This window comes from Anomaloglossus baeobatrachus, unplaced genomic scaffold, assembly GCF_048569485.1.
Source record: "Anomaloglossus baeobatrachus isolate aAnoBae1 unplaced genomic scaffold, aAnoBae1.hap1 Scaffold_52, whole genome shotgun sequence".
Lineage (NCBI taxonomy): Eukaryota > Metazoa > Chordata > Amphibia > Anura > Aromobatidae > Anomaloglossus > Anomaloglossus baeobatrachus.
This window is the reverse complement of record NW_027444564.1, coordinates 559379-579463: the sequence shown is the minus strand read 5'-3', so window position 1 is coordinate 579463 and position 20085 is coordinate 559379. Positions and strand designations below refer to the sequence as shown.

The 20085-nt window shown below is 47.4% G+C and overlaps 1 protein-coding gene across 1 annotated transcript in view; it reads right to left on the bottom strand.

The window, feature by feature from the left end:
• Positions 1-5968: 5968 nt before the first annotated feature.
• LOC142282746 (uncharacterized) overlaps positions 5969-20085 on the bottom strand; it is a 67328-nt gene continuing 53211 nt past the window's right edge. Inside the window, 1 exon segment of the mRNA XM_075333023.1 lies at positions 5969-7603. Coding sequence (XP_075189138.1) covers positions 6251-7603 — 1353 coding nt within the window. The 3' untranslated portion in view covers positions 5969-6250.

The window sequence follows — 20085 nt, the reverse complement described above, 5'->3', positions numbered from 1 at the left end:
TGTGTGATACTGCCTCCTGAGCTGAGTATCTAATCCTCTCCCGTATAATACTGTCTGCTGAGTTGTGTATCTAATCCTATCCTGTGTGATACGTGTTCGGTGAGACGTGTATCTAATCCTGTCCCGTGTGGAACTGTCTGCTGTGCTGTGTATCTAATCTTATCCTGTGTGATACTGTCTGCTGAGGTGTGTATCTAATCCTCTCCTGTATGATACTGCCTCCTGAGCTGAGTATCTAATCCTCTCCTGTGTAATACTGTCTGCTGAGCTGTGTATCTAATCCTGTCCTGCGTGGAACTGTCTGCTGAGCTGTGTATCTAATCCTATCCTGTGTGATACGTGTTCGGTGAGCCGTGTATCTAATCCTGTCCTGTGTGGAACCGTCTGATGAGCTGTGTATTTAATCCTCTCCTGTGTGATACTGTCTGCTGAGGTGTGTATCTAATCCTCTCCTGTGTGATACTGCCTCCTGAGCTGAGTATCTAATCCTATCCTGTGTGATACTGCCTCCTGAGCTGAGTATCTAATCCTCTCCTGTGTTATACTGTCTGCTGAGCTGTGTATCTAATCCTCTCCTGTGTATACTGTCTCCTGAGCTGTGTATCTAATCCTATCCTGTGTGATACGTGTTCGGTGAGACGTGTATCTAATCCTGTCCTGTTTGGAACTGTCTGCTGAGCTGTGTATCTAATCCTCTCCTGTGTGATACTGTCTGCTGAGCTGTGTATCTAATCCTCTCCTGTGTAATACTGTCTGATGAACTGTGTATCTAATCCTCTCCTGTGTGATACTGTCTGCTGAGGTGTGTATCTAATCCTCTCCTGTGTAATACTGTCTCCTGAGCTGTGTATCTAATCCTATCCTGAGTGATATGTGTTCGGTGAGACGTGTATCTAATCCTGTCCTGTTTGGAACTGTCTGCTGAGCCGTGTATCTAATCCTATCCTGTGTGATACTCCTGCTGTCCTTGGTGACACTTTAGGCTAAGTTTACATTTCCGTTGTTTTGTATCAGTCACATGCGTCGCTTGACGCATGTGACTGATGCGCTGTTCAACGCTGTACAACGGATGACAAAGAACAGAATTCTTTGTCGGATTCCGTTGTGTGCGGGGGGCGGAGTTCGGTGGGGAGGGGAGCCGAGCGGGGCCGTGGCACTGAGGACGTCAGTGCCGCAGAGACGGGACGGGACGGGACGGGACGGGACGGGACGGGACGGGACGGGACGGGACGGGACGGGACAGAGAGAGAGAGAGAGTGTGTATACACACATGCTGAATGCGGGAGGGGGCGGAGCCAGGCGCTGAGGATGTCAGTGGAAGTGCTGTGGTCTGCATGGCTGGGGACAGGTGAGTGTATGTGTGAGTGTGTGTATGTGCATGTATGTATATATGTATGTATGTATGTGTGTGCACATGCAAAGTGCGGAAGGGGGCGGAGCCGAGTGGGGGGCGGGGCCAGGCGCTGAGGATGTGAGTAGAAGTGCTGCGGTCTGCATGGCTGGGGACTGGTGAGTATGTGTGAGTGAGTGTGTGTATGTGCATGTATGTATGTATGTGTGTGTGTGCACATGCAAAGTGCGGGAGGGGGCGGAGCCGAGCGGGGGGCGGGGCCAGACGAGGGTGTCAGTGGCAGTGCTTGTCTGCATGGCTGGGGACAGGTGTGTGTGTGTGTGTGTGTGTACATACATGTGCGGAGTGCGGGAGGGGGCGGGGCCGAGCGGGGGAGTGTCGGCCTCCCTGCACACGTAACCAGCCTAAATATCGGGTAACAGCAAAGCACCCGATGTTTACCTTGGTTACCCGATATTTACCTTGGTTACGGGCCTACACCGCTTAGCGCTGGCTCCTTGCACCGTAACCAGGGTAAATATCGGGTAACCAACCAAAGCTGGTGACGTGTGCAGGGAGCCAGAGAGCATGCGCAGCGAAATCCGACGGATCTCGCTGCTCAAAAAACGTTACATGCTGCGTTCCCCCCGCCCGGCGGTCAGTCGTTCCACGACTGATCAGTCGGGCAGAGGGTGCAACGCAGCATCATCAGTCACAATCCACTGCTCATACAAGTCTATGGGAGCAGCGGAATCCGCTAAACGGATTCCGTTGTTTACAAGAGCAGCGGATTGTGACTGATAGATTTTAGCGGAAATGTGAACTTAGCCTTAGACATTTCTGGTCACCAACAAAATGGCTGTGCACTGTGATCTAAACTTCATTCTGTGTTATCCTTTGGAAACCCTCAGATTGGGAGGGGAGGTGACATCACACACAGGAGAGCAGACTCCGCCCACTTTACTGCAGCTGTAATCCAGGCTATTTCTACAGTTTCAGATTTCAGCAGCTGCTTCCTCTAGTGTTTAAGAGTGGAAAATATCAAACTTTTTATTTTTTTATTTTGCTCAATTAAAAACAAATAATATTTGAGCAAAACATTAATACTTTACATTTTTAAGTTATTATTTAATTTTTTTTTTTGGACGACACCTTCCCGTTAAGATTTTACTGAACTGCTTAAGAAGGATGCCGCAGAGCTGGGGTCGTAGAGATCACTCTTACACGATCAGTGATCGCTGAGGGTTGTGGGATCTCACAACCTAAAAGTTTCTTTTGGGGACATTAGGGACACTTCCAAAAGTTTTTGTGCTGGATTATATTTAGAAGATTCACTAATCCGCGGCTCTCCACTGCTTTAGTAAATAATAAAGGCAGCCACAGATTTGTGATAAGCACTATTTAAGGGGAAATTCATCTAACTCATTGCGCAAGAACTATTGTGTAAAAGTCACACATTTTGTGCATCACACACCTTAACTGTTCAAACATTTAGTGAGTTTTGACATTTTTAGTCTGAAATGTAAGAGAAGTTTAATGAAAGAGGGTGGTGCCTGAAACGGTCAGACACATTCACAATGATTGTGCCCTTTTATGTTATACGATTTTGATTGTATTGTAATTTTTTACTCTAAGGCGGGCTTTGCACGTTGCAACATCGGTAACAATGTGTTACCGATGCTGCAGCGATAGTCCCGCCCCCGTCGCACGTTCGATATATAGTGAAAGCTGCCGTAGCGATTATTATCGCTACGGCAGCTTTACACGCACATACCTGCCGTGCGACGTCCCTCTGGCCGGCGACCCGCCTCCTTCCTTAGGGGGCGGGTCGTGCGGCGTCACAGTGACGTCACACGGCAGGCGGCCAATTAAAGTGGAGGGGCGGAGATGAGCAGGATGTAAACATCCCGCCCACCTCCGTCCTTCTCAATGCAGCCGGGAGGCAGGTAAGGTGAAGTTCCTCGCTCCTGCGGCTTCACACACAGCGATGTGTGCGGCCGCAGGAACGAGGAACTACATCGTACCTGTCGCTCCCCCGGCATTATGGAAATGTCGGAGGCTGCAGCGATGATACGATGACGACGATTTTGCGCTCGTTCATCGTATCATCTAGGATTTACACACTACGACATCGCAAGTGACGCCGGATGTGCGTCACTTTCGATTTGACCCCACCGACATCGCACCTGCGATGTCGTAGTGTGCAAAGCCCGCCTTACTATTTGTTAACCAATTACCATATTTTTCGGACTTTAAGATACACCCTCCCCCCCAAAATAAATTGTGTAGAAAAGGGGGGGGGTCTTAGGGAAAGGGGGGGTGAGTCATAGTCCTGATGTGACGGTGACTGGAGGGGCGGCGGTGGAGGAGTGGGTCACAGGAGGCAGAAACCAGGGCTAACAGTGTACCCGATAATAACAAAAGTGAATATTCACTGCTCCCCTCACTTATAATCCAGTCTACCTCAACGCACTGAAGCCGGCATCGAGAGATGAGCGGGATTATGAGCATGGGGAGTAGTGAATATTCATTCATTAATAGCAGGCACACATGATCACCCGGTCACCAGCTAACTGCTGCAGCTCGGTGATCACGTGTTTTTTTATTAGAGAATGAATATTCACTGCTCCACACGCCCATAATCCTAGGTGTGGGGACCAGTGAATATTCCGGCAGCCGACATCCGCGTGTACCTGTAGGTGCATGGCAGTGACGTCATGCGATGTGCCGCTTATACACTGAAGTCACTTGCCAGCATCAAAGACAACACCGCACACTGGGGGAGCAGAGGGATGGTGAGTATAATCAGTTGTTTTTTTATGTCTGCAGCGTGATGAGAAACATATATGGGACGCCCTGGACAACCAGGGGTCACAGGTTATTAGACACCACACACACCCCCCCCCCACACTAGGAAGTTAACATCCGTCAATCAAGACCTGATTGCCTCCCTCAGTGTTAGACAGGCACACCGGGTGGGCGGAGTCAGGCGGAAAGACACGCCCACCGAGAAGTCTGCTGGCCTGAGGCAGGGAAGCAGCTCAGTCCAGTCATGGACAGTAGTCTGAGTAGTGCAGTGTGAAGTTCAGAGTTGGACAGTAAGGAGTAGAGTCCAGTTGTGGACAGTGAGGAGTACAGTTGGCACAGTTGAGTGGAGAGCAGAGTGTGACACACAGCGCTGCAAGGGGCCTGGGTCGGAGCCTAGGACCCTCACACAGTCAGGCAGGCAGACGGCAGGAGCCGCCTGCAGGAGACCGGGAACACGACTGGTGGGACCGTAGGGACTGGAACCGGATTGGAGCCCGCCGGACCCGAACACGGGAGCCAGCAGTCTACCGGAGCACCAGGAAGAGTACTCAGACCCTGACTAGTCCGTAGGCCACCATATGGTCCTTTCCCAACCAAATACCCGATTGAAGGCAACAGCCCAACCCGACTGGATAGCAGCCACCGCCAGAGGCCATAAATCCAAGGGCCAGCGCCTGCGGGCAAAGGAGCTCCCACGACATATCCGCCGGGGAGAGGACCACCCATGCTTAGGCACCGTGGTCCACTTACGTTAGGTGCAGGAGAAAGGGGACCCTGTCACACCGTCCAGTGCTGCAGCCGGCTGTGGGCCGCCCGTTCTACATCTTGTTTGGTTTACCAGAGACCCTGAGTGACTAAATCGTGAGTACTGCAGCACCGCATCACACCACAGCACTGTGCCCCGCACCATATCTCCCCGCAACCGGGCCCCGGGACACACCGCCCCTACCCACGGAGGGGTTAACACCAAAGCTGCGCCCCGACACCGCTCCCGGAAGCCCGCCACCTTCACCGCAGCAGTGGTGCCCAGCATCACCACAACCCGTGGGTAGCGTCACGAAAACCACCCCAACACCAACATACCAAGATGGGAGCCATATATACCAGGATGGGGATCATGTATACTATTATGGGACAAAGATGGGGAACATATATGCCCGGATGAGGGACATATACACCAGGAAGAGAGAAACATTACTGGAAGGGGCCAAAATGGGGGACATTAGTACAGAATCGGGGGGGGGATATTACCCCTATAAGGCTGCTTTCACATATCCGGTTTTTCCTGTGCGGCACAATCCGGCGCTTTGCAGAAAAAACGCAACCGTTTTTTTTTTGCCGCCGGTTGCGGTTTTTCCGCATAGACTTACATTAGCGTCGTATTGTGCCGCATGGCCTTGCGTTCCGTCCAGTTTTTGACGGATGCGGCATATTTAGCCGATGCGGTGGCTGGATGGAACGTTGCCTGGCACGTTTTTTTGTCCAGCAAAAAAAACCGCATCGCGCCGCATCCGGCCGATACGTCGCGATTTCCAATGCATGCCTATGGACGCCGGATAAAGCGTCCTGCGGCAAAAATCGCATCCGTTTTTTTTGCACTGCGCATGCTCAGTAGCCAGCCGCAACCGGCAAAAATCGGACGGGCCGCATGTAAAAACTTATGCAAAGGATGCGTTTTTTTCGCCGCATCCGTTGCATAGGTTTTAGAGCCGGATTGGCCGGCTCTGCTAAAACCGGATGTGTGAAAGCAGCCTTACCATGTCAGCAGCAGGTTCCCCCTCAAACAGTGCGCCATGACTACAAATTTTGTTTCAATTTTTTTTTCTTCCTCCTCTAAAACATAGGTGCGTCTTATGGTCATAATAATACAGTAAGTTTAAAAAGAAAATGGTGTTTTCCCTGACCAATTCTTACTTGAGCAATTGATTTTAGGATAAAACCCTTTGACTCACGGTATAACATGAATCCTTCTCCCATGTGACTCATCTGACAACCGGACCTGATTAATGATAAAAACATTTGCCAAATTCTGAATGCAAGAATGTCTCCTTTACTGTGTGGGTTTTCTCATGGTCAACAAGAATTGTTTTACCAATTAAACATTTCAAATGTTCACAACATGAAAAAGGTTCCTTCCCTGTGCAGCTTCTTCAGATGTTTAACGAGCTCCGATTTCGTAAAATAACATTTTCCACACTCTGAACATAAAAATGGCTTCTCCTCTGTATGATATCTTTGATGACTAACAAGATTTGATTTCCGAGTAAAACAATTCCCACATTCTGAACATGAAAATGGCTTTTCCCCTGTATGATATCTTTGATGACTAACAAGATCTGATTTCTGTATAAAACATTTCCCACACTCTGAACATGAAAATGGCTTCTCCCCTGTGTGAGATCTTTGATGCCTAACAAGAACTGTTTTCTGAATAAAACATTTCCCACATTCCAAGCATGAAAATGGCCTCTCCCCTGTGTGAGATCTTTGATGCAAAACAAGATTTGATTTCCGAATAAAACATTTCCCACATTCCAAGCATGAAAATGGCTTCTCCCCTGTATGAGATCTTTGATGGCTAACAAGAGCTGTTTCCTGAATAAAACATTTCCCACATTCCAAACATGAAAATGGCCTCTCCCCTGTGTGAGATCTTTGATGCGAAACAAGTTGTGATTTCCGAATAAAACATTTCCCACATTCCAAGCATGAAAATGGCTTCTCCCCTGTGTGAGATCTTTGATGCCTAACAAGTAGTGATTTCCGAATAAAACATTTCCCACATTCCAAGCATGAAAATGGCTTCTCCCCTGTATGAGATCTTTGATGCGAAACAAGAGCAGTTTTTTGAATAAAACATTTCCCACATTCCAAGCATGAAAATGGCTTCTCCCCTGTATGAGATCTTTGATGCCTAACAAGAGCTATTTTCTGAATAAAACATTTCCCACATTCCAAGCACGAAAATGGCTTGTCCCCTGTATGAGATCTTTGATGCAAAACAAGAGCAGTTTTCTGAATAAAACATTTCCCACATTCCAAGCATGAAAACGGCTTGTCCCCTGTATGAGATCTTTGATGCAAAACAAGAGCAGTTTTCTGAATAAAACATTTCCCACATTCCAAGCATGAAAATGGCTTCTCCCCTGTATGAGATCTTTGATGCCTAACAAGAGCTGTTTTCTGAATAAAACATTTCCCACACTCTGAACATGAAAATGGCTTCTCTCCTGTGTGAATTTTCTGATGTCTAACAAAGCTTGATTTCTGAATAAAACATTTCCCACACTCTGAACATGAAAATGGCTTCTCTCCTGTGGAAGCCGTTTCATGTTCCACATCCCTTCCGTAACTTTTATTTTGCTTACAATTCTGTTGGACTTGCTCGTCATATGTATCACGTGTGATATTTTCATCATGTGTTATAAATTCTGAAGATATTAGATTTCCATCTGAACTCCCAATACAGTCATCTGCTAAAAATAAAAAACACAATGTTATTATTTTTTTAATATTATCTTGAAAGTATATTTATTTTTTTAAACCATAAACATCAGAAATTAAATTAGGAAAAAATGTATTCTGAATCTGTTGTCCAATTTCGACATCTAAAGGCCGCTTTACACACAACGATATTGCTAGCGATCTCGTTAGCGATGTGACACGCCCAGATCGCTGCTACGATTCGCCGAGATCGCTCATAGGTCGTTTTGTAGCGGTCACACGTACCCATCTCACAAACGACGCAACATTGTTCAGCAATATATTGTTTGACCAGGAGGTCGTGTGGACACCGTCACACAGCATTCCTCCCAACGATTCCGGCAACGACAGAAGCGTATAATTGTCCATAGCATACACCCTGGCGTGTGATTGGCAGGAGTATGATGGAAACACAGATTAAAACATACAGGAAACACAGATTAAGACAGACGAGACAAAAAGCAAACTCACAGAAATAAATAGGCAGCAACAAAAAGACAACAAGGGTTAACACCACAACAGTTCACAGTAATAATGCACAACAACCAATCGTAAGTCTGGATCACAACACCTCACCAGACCAGTATAGGTAACCTATAGCTGGAATTAATGGAATAGCCCAGCCAGCTTATACAGGAGGGGAGAGAATGATACTGGCTTCCCGTAGCATTTGGTCAAATACACTAACTAGCAACCCAGCAGAGGTTAACTCTTGCTAGCCTGCCTAAATCTGTGGTTTGATGCCTGTGTCTCCCTGCGCTGCTCACAGACATGAGAGACGTTAGCAGGCAGAGTGTAGTTTCCACAGATCCTGACACCGCCTTGACAGTTGAATAACCTGCAAAATCTGTGACATTGATCCACAACAAAAAATTTTAAAGGGACAGTATCGCGTTTTTTTATTTTTGTATTAAAAATAGTGATTCTGAAATCAAGTATTTCTAATACAAAATGAAAATCGCAGCTTATTTACTTTTTCTGTTATTCTAATTTTACTGTATGCACTGGGGGCCATGTTGGATTTGCTGTGTGTGTAACGATAGTTACACACTCCTTTATGGCAGCCCCTGTGCATAGAGAATAGTGGTCGCTATCCGACCCTATGTTTAACGTTACAGTGGGCGTATGCTGTGACCTAGACGCGCCCCCTGGGCTGTCCAGATCACAGCAGAGGGAGGAGTTCAGCGCCATCATCGTGGAGCTCACAGCGTATGCTGTTTGCTCCACTTCACCCCTGTCAACCGCCGGGATGTGTGAGTACAGGCCGCCTCCCCTCCCCTGCCCCAGTTACCGATGACACCGCCTCCCTCCGCTCTCCCCAGCCCCCGCTACTGCTACCGCTAGTGCCGCCCCTCGCCGTTCCCGTCTCCGCTGACACCCCATCCCTTCGCTCTCCTCAGCCCCGGCTAGTGCCGCCCCTCCCCCTCGCTGTTACCGTCTACGCTGACACCCCATCCCTCCGCTCTCCCCAGCCACCGCTCTGCTCGCCGCTGCTGTGTATGTGTGTGCCCGTGCCCCACTGCATGCGAGTACCGCTGATGCTGTCTGCACGGCTGTGTATTATCCTCTCCTGTTTGATACTATCTGCTGAGCCGTGTATCTAATCCTCTCTTGGGTGATACACAGCTCAGCAGACAGCATCACTCAGGACAGGATTAGATACACGGCTGTGCACACAGCATCACCCAGGACAGGATTAGATGCACAGCTCAGCAGACAGCATCACCCAGGACAGGATTAGATACACAGCTCAGCAGACACTATCACCCAGGACAGGATTAGATACACAGCTCATCAGACAGTATCTAATCCTGTCCTGGGTGATGCTGTCTGATGAGCTATGTATCTAATCCTAGCCTGTGTGATACTGTCTGTTGAGCCGTGTATCTAATCCTAGCCTGTGTGATACTGTCTGCTGAGCTGTGTATCTAATCCTCTCCTGGGTGATACCGTCTGCTGAGCTGTGTATCTAATCCTAGCCTGGGTGATATTGTCTTCTGAGTTGTGTATCTAATCCTAGCCTGGGTGATACTGTCTGCTGAGCTGTGTATCTAATCCTAGCCTGGGTGATACCGTCTGCTGAGCTGTGTATCTAATCCTAGCCTGGGTTATACTGTCTGCTGAGCTGTGTATCTAATCCTAGCCTGGGTGATACCGTCTGCTGAGCTCTGTATCTAATCCTAGCCTGGGTGATACCGTCTGCTGAGCTATGTATCTAATCCTAGCCTGTGTGATACTGTCTGCTGAGCTGTGTATCTAATCCTCTCCTGGGTGATACCGTCTGCTGAGCTGTGTATCTAATCCTATCCTGGGTGATACTGTCTGCTGAGCTGTGTATCTAATCCTAGCCTGGGTGATACTGTCTGCTGAGCTGTGTATCTAATCCTAGCCTGGGTGATACTGTCTGCTGAGTTGTGTGTCTAATCCTCTCCTGTGTGATACTGTCTGCAGAGCCGTGTATCTAATCCTGTCCTGTGTGATACTCCTGCTGTCCTTGGTGACACTTTAGACATTTCTGGTCACCAACAAAATGGCTCTGCACTGTGTCCCTGCATGTCATTCTCTGGTATCCTTTGTAAACACTCAGATTGGGAGGTGGAGGCGCCACCACACACAGGAGAGCAGACTCCGCCCACTTTACTACAAGCTGTAACGTGAGCTTTTTCCTACAGTGGGATTTCTGTAGGATTTCAGAAGCTGCTCCCCCTAGTGTTTAACAGTGGAAACAGTGGAAAATATTAAACTTTTTATTTTTTTTTTTACATTTTGCTCAATTAAAAAAAGAAAATAATATTTAAACAAAACATTAAAATAATATTACTTTACATTTTTTCAGGTATTTAATTTTTTTTTTTTCTGACGATACATTCCCTTTAAAGAGATTTTTTTTCCTAGACGAATATAAAATAAAGACAAATGGTGAAAATTTAACGGGGATGTCCAGGACTGTAACATTGATGGCCTATTCTTAGGCTTTGTAACGAAAGCATGTAGCAGGGTCTTGCTGTCTGTGCAGATAGACATTTGGGCTCCAATTCATCAAGACCGGCTATGTACACTGAAAATGACATTAGGGACTGGAGTACGATTTCTGGCATAGGGAGCGCCGCAAATTTTACGAATTAGAGAACCGGTGGCATCACACCCTTGTTCTGGCCAAGCTCTGCCCATTTTGACATTTGACACACACACACACACACACACACACACACACACACACACACACACACACACACACCAGCCTGTCTCCTCTTCTGCTTGAAACTCCTGCAATTGAGACATTTGGTCACATGACGTGATGTGAATAAGGTCCTTAAACAGTCCTATAATTGGCATATAAACACTAAGGCCACTAGGAAAATGGGAGCCTTCTGAAATTGCCCAGTTTACTCTCCCTTTCCCCTAATGCCAGTCCTGCATGCCAGCCTGTGTCCTGTTCAGTTCATTTAGACTCCTGCAATTAAAAGACCTTTGGTTACATCATGTCACATGACTTTGAAGTCATTCTGACGCCCTGACAAAATCAGGTTGTCACAGAGGACTGCATCCATCTTCCAGGTGCAGGACTCACTCCTCCTTGGCCTTCCAACACAAAACCCCACACACAGGTATCCAACACCAGCCATCAAACCCTAGTCACCCCCCCAAGACAATAGGGACACACCAGTGGGTGGGGCCAGACAGATGGTGACGCCCACCTAGGGGTTCTGAGGTGTCAAGGGAGGGAAACACACAGAACAGTGCTAGACAGTTGAAGTGAGAGGATTGTGAAGTGGTGCTCAGGGGTTGGAGCCGCGGACTACTTAACCTGACTAGGTTAGGTGGCAGACGGCAGAGTTGGGCCACAAGCGATGGAGATCCGGTCGAGGGAGACCTTAAGTGGACCGGGGCAGGGTTGTAGCCCGCCGGTGCCGACAGCGGGAATCCGGTCCGGAGGCTGTGCACAGTCGGGGTCCCTGGACCCTGGAGCGAGGACAGCTTCAAGCACCTTTCTAATTAACAAGCAGGGGACAAGATTCCAAGTCTTGTCCCACCGACAGGCCAGATAGAGCGAGACGGAAGCCCAACAAGGGGGATAGGGCATCTGCAAGTTCCTGTTAAGATCCCACGGGTCAGTTCTCGCGGGCCACAGCTCCCACAGAAAAGACACCGGGAGTGGACTTCCCCGTTTCATGCGGACTAGTCAACACACAAGACACAAACCAAAAGTGCAGGAGGAAGGGCCCCTGTTCTGTCAACCGGTGTGCAGGACCCAAGCACACCCCTCCGGAGGCTACCGGTTATCGTCAGTTGGTTTAGTATCTGGACTCTATGTGACTTTATTCAAACAGTGAGTACACTGGTATCATCCGGTCCAACCCCGCAGACTGTGCCCCATTACTCCATCCCACCAACACCTGGGCCCCGGGACAACACCTCCCCTACCCGTGGAGGGGATAATATCCTGCTGCCCCGCTCCATCAGCACCGAGCACCCCCATACCAAGGCAGCGGCGGTGTCACCAACAATCACTGCAACCCACGGGTGGCGTCACTGACAAACCTCCCCTGTATAATAACTACCCCCTTTTGATTTGCGGGTGACGGACGGCTGCGCCCGGGTCCGGCTGCCACTAGAGCCACATCAACCACCCGGATCCAAGCGTCTCGAGCGCCCCCCTCCTGCTGAAGGTCAATTCCCCGCCCGCAACAGCATCAAAGGTCCTTAAGCAATCAACCTTAGATTACAACTGATGGGGTCCCTAAGAGACTGGGGTTTCTAAGAAATAGCGCAGTTTGACTCCTCTTGACGCTGGCCCTGACTGTAACTAGGTCTTATTTTCAGGGAAACAGGGTATTCATGAACCCTCTGCAGGTCTTTGAGTTGCCATCATAACAACATAGAGAAGGCACTAGAAACAAACAGCAGAAGAAGCAGAAGCAAAGAAAATACAGCTGAAAAACCCAGAGCAGAAAGTCTAAAAATGTAAACACAAAATTAGTGCAAAAAGTACATGAGTAGATATCTCTTACTGGATAGAGCTGGAGGAGACACATCCTGAGGAACATCGGGGTCTTCTTGTTTACAGTCCTGTGGGAGAAGAGGACGGGGACATCTCTCTGGTGTTGTCCTCTTACTGTATAGAACTGGAGGAGACACATACAGGGACTGAATTCATTCCTTACATACAGATAATTATAGGCCGTGTGTATTTAGTCCTGTCTATTACCTGGTGATGTGAGGGGCTGGGGAACCTCCATCATGACGTCCTTGTACAGATCTTTGTGTCCTTCTATATACTCCCACTCCTCCATGGAGAAATAGACGGTGACGTCCTGACACCTTATAGGAACCTGACACATACAATGATACCGTCACCCCCGATCCCTTCATAGCGTTACTGTATAATGTCCCAGCATTCCCAGCAGTGTCACCTCTCCAGTCAGCAGCTCAATCATCTTGTAGGTGGCTTCTAGGATCTTCTGGTCATTGATGTCCTCATGTATCGGGGGGTGAGGTGGAGGCCCCGTGATTGGGCTCAGGGGTCTTCCCCATCCCTCAGACACAGGGGCCTGACAGCGCTCACTAGAGGTCTTCTTCACTACTGTGTAATCCTGGTTATGGAGAGACACAGTAATAAATCTCACTCCAGACATTTCCAGAGTCCTCACCTCTCCAGTTCTGTCCATCTGTTATTCCCATAGATAAGAATGATGTAATGTGACGTCATCAGAATCTCTCACCTCTCCAGTAAGCCGGAAGAGGATCTCTAGGGTGAGGTGTAATATCCTCTCCGCCATCTTGTCCCTATCCATATCCATCCTTGATAGGTCAATCAGGAGAATTTTCTTATATAGAAGATCTCCACTGAGAGGATCCGATATTGTAGGGACCTGAATGGGGAGAAGATGACGATGTGACATCAGAAAGAATCCTGTATAGTAACATAATTACTGGAGACTTTATATCCGATCACTGGCCGCTGAAATAACACTAACATGTATGACATGAAGGAGAAGACAAGTCCTGGTCTGGTCCTGAGCACTAATTATAGAGAAGCAGCCAAGAGGCCTATGGTCAGAGGAAAAGCAGGAGCGATCCAGAGCTCAGGGGGAGAATCTGTCCACAGGACAACTATAAGTCATAAACTTTACAAATTTGGTCTTTATAGAATAATGGATATTTTTAAAAGCAAAAGAATAAGAATTGAAAATTTCTTCACAGACGCCTTCATCCAATTTACCTGAGATAGAGCTGTTTTATAAAGTAGCAGGGGCAAAAATGTGACCTGTAGATGTGTTTACCAGCTTTGCACATCCCCCAAGAGACTGGCAGCAGTACTTGCAGTGAAAGGTTTGTCCTGCAAAGTATTCCCTCAGGGGGCTGAATACTAATGCACATCACAATCTTCAGAGCTATATTTTTTAAAATGTTTAAAAATCCGTTTATAATTTCCTTTATACTTAACAAATGTTTGCTACTTTGTGTTGTTATCACATAAAACCCCAATAAAATCCACTTGTTTGTGGCTGTAATGTAAAAAAAACATGGAAAAGTTCACCGGGTGTGAATAGTTTTTCAAGGAAAGGTATGTTTACCTTCAACCTAAAAAATGATGACATTTTGCCAGAAATATTTTGGTGCAAACTTGCTGCCATTTAGGAAGACAAGACTTTTTAGACTAAAAAGTCACAAGCAAAGGTCATAGGAAAAAAATACAAAGCGTTTCTATTGTGTGCAAAATTCATGATCCACTTGCAACATTCTGAAGAATTTGGAAAAAAAACAAAACATAAAATGATACGAGAAGACAAAAAAAGCAGCATAGAAAAAAAACAAAAAAAACCCAAAACACAACAATTGAGGAGTTGGATGTAAGTTTTGTGGTGCGGAGCCCGTTATACCGGCAGACGGGATGTGACCGGAGGCAGAAATATTCAGGGAAGGGAAAGATTTTACACTTTGTAGATAAATCCTCTCTTCCCGGGAGGTAACGGCCTCTAATGCCGGGATCACACGGCCGGATAAAGAATCATCACAGCTTCATCCAGAAAACTAGGACAAGTCTTTTCTAAAGGGGGCTTTACACGCTGCAACATCGCTAATGCGGAGTCGTTGGGGTCATGGAATTTGTGACGCACATCCGGCTGCATTAGCGATGCCGTTGCGTGTGACACCGATAAGCGATTTTGCATCGTTGCAAAAACGTGCAAAATCGCTAATCGGCGACATGGGGGTCCATTCTTAAAAATCGTTACTGCAGCAGTAACGAAGTTGTTCCTCGTTCCTGCGGCAGCACACATCGCTGCGTGTGACGCCGCAGGAACGAGGAAGCTCCCCTTACCTGCCTCCCAGCTGCTATACGGAAGGAAAGAGGTGGGTGGGATGTTACGTCCCGCTCATCTCCACCCCTCCGCTGCTATTGGGCGGCGGTTCAGTGACGCTTCAGTGACGTCGCTGTGACGCCGCACGGACCGCCCCCTTAGAAAGGAGGCGGTTCGCCGGTCACAGCGACGTCGCCGGACAGGTAAGTATGTGTGACGGCTCTGGGTGATGTTTTGCGGCACGAGCAGCGATTTGCCTGTGTCGCCCAACAGATGGGGGCGGGTACCCACACTAGCGATATCGGGACCGATATCGCAGTGTGTAAAGTAGCCTTTATTTGTCATCCATATACAATCCGGTATTTACAGCCGCTTTTAATAATTTACAAGACCATTTACAGCTTCCTCCATTACAGAACTGCAATGTACCCGTAACACAATGTCTGCTGTATGGCGGAGCTGGTGGGAATCTGATGGTTTGTGCAGACACAGACCTGAATGGACGAGTCTCATCCGATTTACGGAAGGCACTAGAGGATGCTGGGATTATTCTCACACGCAGATTCTGTCAGTGAGAAAGAAGAATCCCCATCTGCACCGCCACATCCAATAACAATGGTCTGAGGATGAGACGTTGTGTTATTTTATGGACAGAACTGAAAATACAGTAGTGTGAACGAGGACTAAAAGGAACCAAAGCTCTTATCTCTCCTAATCCTGCCATCTCCACCGCTCTCATCAGGGTCGGATTGCGGTGTCTGGGGCCCAACAGGGGAATTGACTCTAGGGGCTCACCCTACAGCTAAATATAAACACCCATTAGTGTTATCCCTGTTATAGTGGAGCGCTGACTGTATACATGTGATGCCCTGGCAAAACCAGGAGTCACAGATTAGGCCCCCGCATAACACCATCCCTCACAGGGTTACAGCGAAGTCAATTAAACTCCTAGTCACCCCCCCTTAGGGCCAGACAGACACACCAGTGGGCGGGACCAGGCGGTTAGGGAACGCCCACCTAGGGGTCTAGACAGCTCGGGGCGGGAAAAACAGTTAGTTTTAAGCCGGGACACAGAAGGTGTCAGTCAGTGAGGAGTCAAGTGAGCAGTTTAAGTTGACAGGTGCCAGGGTTGGAGCCCTGGTACGTTGGCTAGGTGGCAGACGGTCTCCGTCCGCAGGAGACGTGAAGACGGCAGCCGGAGATCCGAGGTGGACCGGAGAAGGGTTGGAGCCCGCCGGTGTAGACACCAGAGAGACCCGACCCCGAAACCGTGCACAGAGGGGGTACTCGTACCCTGAAGCCAGGACCAGAACTGATGGCATAAATAATGAACCAATTGAGGGCAGGATTACAGGTCCTGTCCCAACCAAAATTGGAGGTTAACTCCGGCACACTACCACTTCCCATATGCCCAAAAAAAGAAGAGGAATACAGTTGTTGGATGTCAAAAAATCCTTTTTCTCTTATTTTATTTAGTGCCAAAAAGTGATATAGTGCTGTACAATTGTCCACCAGGAGTCGACGTTTCGGCTAGCAAGCCTTCATCAGGTCGGACAGGCTGAATATATTATTTACAAGTGAGAAAACAAAACAAAAGAACAAAGATAAAAATTAATGACATTGAATAGATATGCTCATCTGGGTACAATAGGCAAAATTTAGGAACAAGGAGAGAATCAGGAGTGATACCAAGAACATAGGAACAAGGGTACATCATACAGATATTGTAGCATTAAAACACTGCGTACCATGAATATATAGGACCTAATAGTCATGGTGGTAGTGCCACATGGTAGCAGAGTGGAGGTGAGATACGAGAATTTGTGAAGTGTCCGCACAAAGTGCATGGTAAGGATGCTCACCTTGATTTGTAATAAGATGGTAATGTCATATAAATGCAGAGTAGTTGCAAGAATGTGGGGCCCTCCGTTTGGAGATAGCTGAAGGAGAAAGACAAGTAGAATAAGGGAGATTGTATTGGTAGAATAGAAAGAGCACAATAGAGAGGAGCTGAGAATAGTGATCACTATGACATACCCAGTGCCAGAAGCCGTGGAAAGTCCCGGGAGATCTATGGTATGTTGGATCCTAAGAGGTTTTTGGATTAGGACCAGGGAGATTTGAGACAGAAAGTATCAAGTGTATCTAGAAGAAAAAGTGTGAAATGATCAACTGGGCTAGGTAGTATGTCTGCCTCGGTAGGTGCTCCTATTCAGGAGGTAAAATAATGGTTACCTTGTTGGTAGGTTATATCCCTTTTGGTATATAAGGTCGCAATCGTGACCATGTGTGTCCCAGGTGAATGGCAGTTCTTGCGGTGGGATGTTGGTATCTATGGTTCCAATAGGACATCATGTTAACAGAGTTACCGTCGTCATGAAAAAGATATAGTGAATGTGGTAAAATGCATTATTACCTATTAGCTCTGTAAGTATAGCCTAGGGGGATCGCTGCGGCTAGAGGTGTATCTGGCAATGACTCTAATGGAGTAAACATAGACGTCCCAGATTCACATGTAGAATCAGGATGGTATGCCTGATAGGGAATCTGTGGTCCCAGAAGGATGACATGAGAACAGTGTTACCAACAATAGGAGGTGAAGATACAGTAACAAAAAGGGGGATTATACGCAATTACCTAATGATTTGTTAGGTGAAGTACTTTGATAGTGGTTACATGGAAAGGGACGTTCCTGTAATGAGGAGTCAAGGTCCAGGATTCATCCTGGTGATCAAGATATAGAGACTAAATGCCGCTTATAGCTGTATTGAAAGAAAGTGGAGAAGGGTTAAGTGAGAATAGAGAGGGAAAGAGATATGAGGAAGAAAGAGAAGAGAAGGTTACCTAGTGACTATGAGGAATATGGCATGGAGGGAGGTCCGTTGGCCCAGGATAGAGTCACATCTGGTTATCCAGGAAGAGAGGAGAATTAGTAAAATGACGGATGATGGATGTACAATACGTTGGTGGTATAGGTATGGTAATGTCTGAGTGAGCCACCTTACCAAGCGCCAGTGGTGCCGCAGGGCTGGATCGCACGTCCTGTGGGGTGAAAGGAGTGCAGTAAAAGCATCTATTTAACCACGAGCGTGCTGTGACGTGACTTCCGGTTTTCGTGTAGAATGGTGTCTGCTGGGAACCGGCGTCCTGCGCATGCGCAGGAGAATTCCAATGGTGGAGGTGGTGCTCCGTGAAACGCGGAAGTAGAACCTTGGAACGCACATGTGACAGGCATGTGATGATGGGGGCGTAACAGTGAGTCACATGGCCGTGTGTCCGGACCCGGTTTACATGTTGCGGTGCCGGAGTGAGTGACATGCTGATATATCACTGTCACGCAGTGGTATTAGTTCTGTGAAGCAGAAAAAAGGAATTAGAATACAATGTAATACAATAATCACATATTCACATATTTAATCACATATTAATCACATATTTGATATCATATTTATACTATGGTAAATAAGATAGGATAATGATGAGGACATAATCAATACATGGGATTTCACATCATTGGAAGAGTAGTGGATCGACGGTTTGATTTGGTATAACCATATGCATCACTAAATGAGAGGTGAATGCCTAAGATGGATTATGCATGTGTATGGCCTACGTGTGCATGTGATAAGGATATGTTAATAGTGGTATCAATGCAATGGGTTCTTTGTCTCTTAATGTAAAGAGGGTGGGGAGGAAAGAGGGGGAAAGGGGAGGAGAAGGGAAGTCCTACCACTTCCATATAAATGGGATTATGTGATGTGGAGGGACCGTACTTCGGTGCAACACTCTGGTCATCGGTGGATATTATTATGCGGGCACTACCGCAATAGGGGTCAAAAAGCTTGTTCATATCTTCGGTTCAGGCCATGGGGCTCAAGAGTGCCAAGGGTATGGATCCATCTAGCTTCCTTCTCCCGAAGGAGTTTGACCCTATCGCCACCTCTGCGACTAGTGCCAACTAGATCTATGACTTGAAACCTCAACTGTGAGATCCTATGACCTGCTGTGATGAAGTGGAGGGGGATGGGAAGTAGGGTATGACCGCACCTGATGTCCGACTTATGTTTGTTAATACGGTCTCGGATATGTTGGGTGGTCTCTCCAACATATCCGAGACCGCAGGGACACTTAATTAGATAAACTACAAAAGAACTGTCACAAGTAAAGAAATCCCTGATTGGGAAGGCTCTACCAGTTCTGGGGTGTGTGAAAGAGCTCCCTTTAGTGATGTTTGAGCATTGGGCACATCTTAGACATGGAAAGGTGCCGAATTGTGGGTTATTAAGAAACCTCTGTCTGGGAACGTGATGACTGGGGCCTATATCCGCTCGAACCAATTTGTCCCTGATGTTTGGGGATTTTCTGTAACAAAAAAGTGGTGGTGTCTTAAATTCACTGATTTGAGGGTAAGCAAGGCCAAGAAGTGGCCAGTGCTTCAAAATGATTGTCTTGACCATTGGAGAGAAGGGGTGAAATGTGTTGATGAGGGGCATGCGGTCTGATTGTGTTTGTGGCCTATGGGATACGGGTCTTGTATTAGTCGCTATGTTATCAGGGTAGCCCCTCTGTCTAAACTTGTTGGTCATCTCAACATGTCTTGTCCTACGTGTGTTATTGTCACTTACGATACGGTCCACCCTTGTATGCTGGCTGATTGGCAGGGAATTTTTTGTGTGTTTTGGGTGGTTGCTGGTATAATGGAGAAGACTGTTTTTGTCCGTGGGCTTGGTATAGATATCGGTCGTGATGGAACCATCCCTGTTTTTGATGACCCAACAATCTAGGAAGTTGATCTTCTCAGTGCTATGATTAATTGAAAATGTTAAGCCTGGTTGGAAGGTGTTGATCTCTCCATAAAATGTAAGTAGGGAGTCTAGATCGCCGTCCCAGATCAGGAAGACATCATCTATGTATCTCCGCCAGATCAACACGTGGCGTATGATCAGAGGGTGAGAATGTATGTACTTGTCTTCGAATGCGGTCATGAAGATGTTAGCGTAGGGGGGCGCGACGTTAGAGCCCATCGCGGTCCCCCTACGCTGTACATAAAATTGATCCTGAAATAGGATTATCCTGGAAAGGAATTTCTTCCTATTTCAGGATCAATTTTATGTACAGCGTAGGGGGACCGCGATGGGCTCTAACGTCGCGCCCCCCTAC